General features: G+C 38.4%; 1 protein-coding gene across 1 annotated transcript in view; it reads left to right on the forward strand.

Moving 5' to 3' along the window:
• Positions 1-6299, forward strand: part of MTFMT (mitochondrial methionyl-tRNA formyltransferase) — a 26181-nt gene that overhangs the window by 9767 nt on the left and 10115 nt on the right. The window contains exon 4 of the mRNA XM_011940563.1: positions 2398-2489. Coding sequence (XP_011795953.1) covers positions 2398-2489 — 92 coding nt within the window. The remainder of the gene's footprint in view (positions 1-2397; positions 2490-6299) is intronic.

Genomic DNA, 6299 nt, shown 5'->3' on the forward strand with positions numbered 1-6299 from the left:
AAAAAAAAAAAAAAGAAAAATTAGCATAAGAAGTTGATGCCATTAATTGCCTTCAGTTTTGGTGTCAGATGTGTTCTTTTTAGTATCATTTGACACGTAGATTTTCACTGATTGTGTTTTACAGTCGTAATTCTTTGTATTGATCAAATTTCCCATATTTGCCCAGTGGGAGCCCCTTAAATTTGGCTCCTACATTCTGTTAACACTCTTCATTTCCCACTAGTTGGGAGTGCTTCCTTGCCTCCACCACAGTAATGTCCCAGGCTCCCCATATGTCCTCTGGCCCACATTGAAATCTGCCAGTGTGATTTCCAGGGAGCTCTTGTTCATTTTAGTGGGGTCGATAGTTAGAGATCATCTGATACAACAGTGTGTGGCAAGATAAGATATCAGTGGACGAAACTAGAAATTATATTTTTTAAAAATATTTAAGCTTATATTGTTTATGATTCAAATTTATCATTAAAGGGTTTCCTTATATTTTCTCACACTATCTTTTTTTAAATATTAACCTATTTATTTGCTATTCATAACATCGTTTCAGCATTACAATACCAATATTACTACTAACAGTAAAAATACTAAGTAAGATTTAAGATTTCTTTACAGTGTTCCTTTTTGATCCTTAGAATATATCCTAAGGATATACAGTCAGATTATTGCCTTCAAAATTTCCTGGTAATGATAATTTTTTCCATGTGGTTTTGTTACCTAGTTTCATACATAGTTAAGTTTCAGTTGGTTTTTATTTTTTATTTTTTATTTTAAGGGTTGCTTTATTTTCTTTTATGATTAAATTTTATTTTTTGAATGCATAAAATATTTACATGCTTCAAAAGTTAAAACAGCTTAGAAAGGTATACTCATAGAAGTCCTACTTCAGTCTCTATCTCATCTAACCCATATTCCTCCCTCTACAGGAAATATTTTTATTAGTTTCTGATTTAGTCTTCCAGTGTTTCCTTTTGCCAAAATAAGCAAACACATACATAGTGTTATTTTTTATTTTTCCTTCACAAAAGGCGGCATTAAATACATATTCTTCTTTGCCTTTGTTTTTTCACTTAATAGTGTATCTTAGAGACTACTCCCTATTAGTAAGAAGAGATTTTCCTCTTTCTTTCTTGTTTTTTTTTTTTTAGATAGGGTCTCTGTTACCTAGGCTGGAGTGCAAAAGTGTGATCATGGCTTACTGCAGTCTCAAACTCCCAGTCTCAAGCAGTCCTCCCACCTCAGCCTCCTGAGTAGCTGGGACTGCAGGTACATTCCACCATGCCTGGCTAATTTTTCAATTTGTTGTAGAGACAAGTTCTAACTATTTTGCTTAGGTTGGTCTTGAACTCCTAGACTCAAGTCATCCTCCTGCCTTGGCCTCCCAAAGGCATGCCTGGCCTCCTTTTTGTTTTTTTGTGATGGCATAGTTCTCAGTTATGTGAATATATCATAATTTACCCAATAGATGTCTGATTGATGGGCATTTGGGTTATTTCCAATCTTTTGCTATTTCAAATAATAGTACTAATAAGATTAGGAAGATAACATGCACAGTTATTTGTAGTAGTATAGTAAAACTACGTGGAGTAGTTTTAATGTACCTTATTCCTGTCAGTAATGTTGAAGATCTTTTCATATATTTAAAAACTATTTGCATTTCTTTTTTCTGGGTAGTGTTATATCTTTTTTCCCATTTTCCTATCAACATGTTGGTCTTCTTCTTTTCCATTTTTTGAGTACTTATATTTCATAATAGAGAAATTAGTCCTCTCTGAGATAATTTACAAATTCAGTTTGTCATTTGTTTTTTGATTTATGGCATTTCTTTTTGTCACATTTAAAAAAAAAAAGTTTATTTTGGCTAGGCATGGTAGCTCACGCATCTAATCCTAGCACTTTGGGAGGATGAGGCAGGTGGATCACTTAAGGTTAGGAGTTCAAGACCAGCCTGGCAAACATGGCGAAACCCCTTCTCTACTAAAAATACAAAAAATTAGCCAGGCGTGGTAGAGCATGCCTGTAGTCCCAGCTACTCGAGAGGCTGAGAAAGAATCTCTTGAGCCTGGGAGGTGGAGGTTGCAGTGAGCTGAGATCATGCCACTGCACTCCAGCCTGGGTAACAGAGCAAAACCCTGTCTCAAAAAAAAAAAAAGTTTAATCTCATTTCATAGTTAGAAGGGTATTTTCTACTCCCAGGATGTAAAGAAGTTCACCCATGTTTTCTTTTAGTATTTATATGATTATTTATGTATTATTTTTACTTGATATATGGAAAATTTTGAACATATAGAAAAGTCGAGAGATTAGAATGAATTCTCTGGTATCTCTTACTTAGTATCAATAGCTATCAACTCATGGACATTGCCCCTGATGTTCATTTTTGCTCTTGGCTTTATCTTGTAGCCCCTAAGATTTCTGCTGGTACCAGTTGTGTAAAATGGGAGGAACAAACTTCAGAACAAATATTCAGACTTTACCGTGCCATTGGAAATATAGTAAGTTGGGAAGTCAGGTTGCAGTTTTGCCTAGTTGGTTTTCTATGTGTGTAATTTGCTTTCTAAATATTTTTATTTAGGAATAATCCCAAATGTATCCCAAATAAAAGGTTTATCTTAGGAACAAAACCTAGGAAACCTGAAATTTATTCTTAAAAATTCTTTCAATTGTTTAAAGTGTTTATACAGACCTTAGAATTCACAAAGCACTTTTAAATACATGTATATTGCAGTTTCACATAACCAAGTTTTACTGTCCTACTTCATAGGTGAGGGGAAAGGAAATGAGATGACTAACAGGAATGTCCAGTCACTAAATAATGAACTTAAATCTTCTCACTCCTAATCCTGTGTTTTTTCCAATATGTCTTTCTGCCTTTGGCCAATGTTTTACAATCAGATTGTTAAATCATTGATTTCTACATATGGTACACCAAGTGTAGTAATATAACAGTTTGTTCAAATGTCTGAGTTAAATTCTTAGTTCATTGATAAATGTGTGGGTTTTTTTTCTTTCATTTCAATAGCTACTTATGTTATTTGAAAACTGGGCTTACTGTGTGTGTTTGTGTGTGTGTGTGTGTGTGTGTTTTGTTTTATTTTTTGAGACAGGATCTGGCTCTGTCACCGAGGCCTGGAGTACAGTGGTGAAACCTTGGCTCGCTGCTACCCCTGCCTCCCAGGCTCAAGTGAGCCTCCTGTGACAGCCCCTGAATAGCTGCAACCACAGGCACACACCACGACACCTGGCTAGATTTGTATTTTTTTGTAGAGATGGGGTTTTGCCATGTTGCCCAGGCTGGTGGTCATGAACTCCTGAGCTCAAGTGATCCGCTGTCCTCAGCCTCCCAAAGTCCTGGGGTTACAGGCATGAGCCACTGTGCCTGGCCAAGTGTGTGGTTTTTAATGGACCATCTCTGTTAATTAATGTTGGGTAAAATGGGGAACAACCATTGGATATCTATAGCATGCTAAATTCTTCAATAAGGAGGATCACAGACTTATGTTATAGTTATTATCATCCCATTTTAAAATTGAAGAAATTGAGGCTTAAAGTAGGTAATGAATTGTTATTAAGTGTTACTCAATGTCGTGTTGCTAGTTAATGAAAGTCAGTGTCAGGTTTTGAACGAGATCTGTCTTACTTCAAATCCTATCATTTTCCTGCTGCCACAGAGTGGCATCAGGAAACAAGGACTATAGGGCCAGACAGAGTTGGGTTCCGTCTTGACTCTGCCACTTCCTAACTTTGTAGACTCAGGAAAGTTATTTAACCTCCGAGCTTTAGTTTGTTCATTGGAATATCAGGGCTGGTATAATGTATTTACAGCATCTTGTACAGTATCTGGCACACAATAGGTACTCATCAAATGATAGCTGCTATTATTCATTCATTCATTAAACAAAATATTTATTGAAGGCCTATTATGTGTCAAGCAATGTACTAGGTACTATAGATACAGGTGGTGGGGAAGGACAGACAACAAATAAGCAAAAAAAAAAAAAAAAAATCAGGTCAGGCATGGTGGCTCACCCCTGTAATCCTAGCACTTTGGGAGGCTGATGCAGATGCATCATCTGAGGTCAGGAGTTTGAGACCAGCCTGAGCAACATGATGAAACCCTGTCTGTACTAAAAACACGCAAAATAATTAGCTGGGCGTAGTGGCATGTGCCTATAAGCCCAGCTACTAGGAAGGCTGAGGGAGGAGAATTGCTTGAACCTAGGAGGCAGAGGTTGCTGTGAGCCGAGATCATGCCACTGCACTCCAGCCTGGGCGACAGAGCAAGACTCTGTCTCAAAAGGAAAGAAAAAAAGACTGGGCACAGTGGCTCACACCTGTAATCTCAACACTTTGGCAGGCCAAGGTGGGCGGATCACCTGAGGTCAGGAGTTCGAGACCAGCCTGACCAACATGGAGAAACTCTGTCTGTACTAAAAATACAAAGAAATTAGCCAGGCCAAGTGGCACATGCCTGTAATCCCAGCTACTTGGGAGGCTGAGGCAGGAGAATTGCTTGAACCCAGAAGGTGGAGGTTATGGTGAGCCGAGATCGCACATTACACTTCAGCCTGGGCAACAAGAGCAAACCTCCGTCTCAACAACAAAAAAATCAAATGGTGTGATGAATTCCTTGATGAAAATAAAAATAGGATCATGTGATAGAATAACTGGAGGTTATTTTAGATTGGTGATGGGGAAAGCCTCTCTCTGACACTTAAGCTGAGATCTGAAAGACAATAAGGAGCCAGCCATGCCTAGATCAGAGAAGAGCATTCCAGGCAGAGGAACAGCTAGTACAAAACCCAAGGTGGGCTAACCCAAATAAAGAATCACAAGAGAAGAAAACTACAGATTGATATCCCTGAATATAGATGCATAAGTCCTCCACAGAGTTAGCAAACCGAATCCAACAACATATAAAAAAGGATTATACACGATGACAAAGTGGAATTTTTTTTTTTTTTTGAGATGGTATCTCGCCCTGTCGCCTAGGCTGGAGTATAATTGTGCAGTTTCAGCTCACTGCAACCTCCGCCTTCTGGGCTCAAGCAATTATCCTACCTCAGCCTCCTGAGTAGCTGGGACTACAGGCATGCAGCACCATGCTCAGCTAATTTTTTTGTATTTTTAGTAGAGATGGCGTTTCACCATGTTGGCCAGGCTGGTCTCAAACTCCTGAACTTGAGTGATCCGCCCACCTCAGCCTCCCTAAGTGCTGGGATTACAGGTGTGAGCCATCACACCCTGCCCCAAGTGGGATTTATCCCAGGAATGCAAGGTTGGTTCAACATATGAAAATCAGTCAATGTAACATATCATATTAGTAAAGGACAAAAGCTACATCACTGTCTCAATAGATGCAGAAAAGCATTTGACAAAATCCAACACATTTTTAAAAAAACCTCACTAATAAATAGAAGAGCATTTCCTCAACTTGATAAAGGACATCTATGAAGATCCTATAACTAACATCATACTTAATGAAAGAAGCCAAGCGCAGTGGTGGACGCTTGTAGTCCCAGGTATTTTGGAGGCTGAGCAGGAGGATTGTTTGAGGCCAGGAGTTAGAGACCAGCCTAGACAATATAGCCAGACTTTGTCTCTTAAAGAAAAAAAAAAAGAAAGAAAGAAAATAGAAGAAAGACAAAGCCTTTCCCTTAAGATCACAAAGAAGATAAAGATGTCTGCTCTCTCGAAGTTAAATGTCTTCTGTTTAACTTTGTTCTGTTGGGGCAATTAGACAAGAAAAAATAAACAAAAGGCAACCAAACAAAAGGTTGGAAAGGAAGAAGTAAAGCTGTCTCTGTTTGTAGATGATATGATCTTGCATATAAAAAATCATGAAGAATTTCCCAAAAAACTTTTAGAGCTAATAAACAGTAAGAAGACGCAAGTAAATGGAAAGACCCCCCCATATCGTTGATTGGATAAACTTAGTATTGTTAAGATGTCTCTACTCCCCAAATTGATGTACAGATTCAACACAATTCCTAAAAAAAATCCCAATTGGCTTCTTTGTACAAATTGACAAGCTGCTCCTAAAATGTATATGGAATTGCAAGGGGCCCAGGATAACCAAAAGTAACAAAATTGGAGGACTCATTTTCTCAGTTTCAAAACTTGCTGCAAAACTGCAGTAACCAAGATAGTGTGGTACTGGCTATAGTTCACTGGAATCAAATTAAGGGTCTAGAAATAGGCCAGGCATGATGGCTCATGCCTGTAATCCCAGCACTTTGGGAGGCTGAGGCAGGTGGATCACTTGAGGTCAGGAGTTTGAGACCAGCCTGGCCAACATGGTGAAA

The sequence above is a fragment of the Colobus angolensis genome, unplaced genomic scaffold (assembly GCF_000951035.1).
Source record: "Colobus angolensis palliatus isolate OR3802 unplaced genomic scaffold, Cang.pa_1.0 Scaffold19, whole genome shotgun sequence".
Taxonomy (NCBI): domain Eukaryota; kingdom Metazoa; phylum Chordata; class Mammalia; order Primates; family Cercopithecidae; genus Colobus; species Colobus angolensis.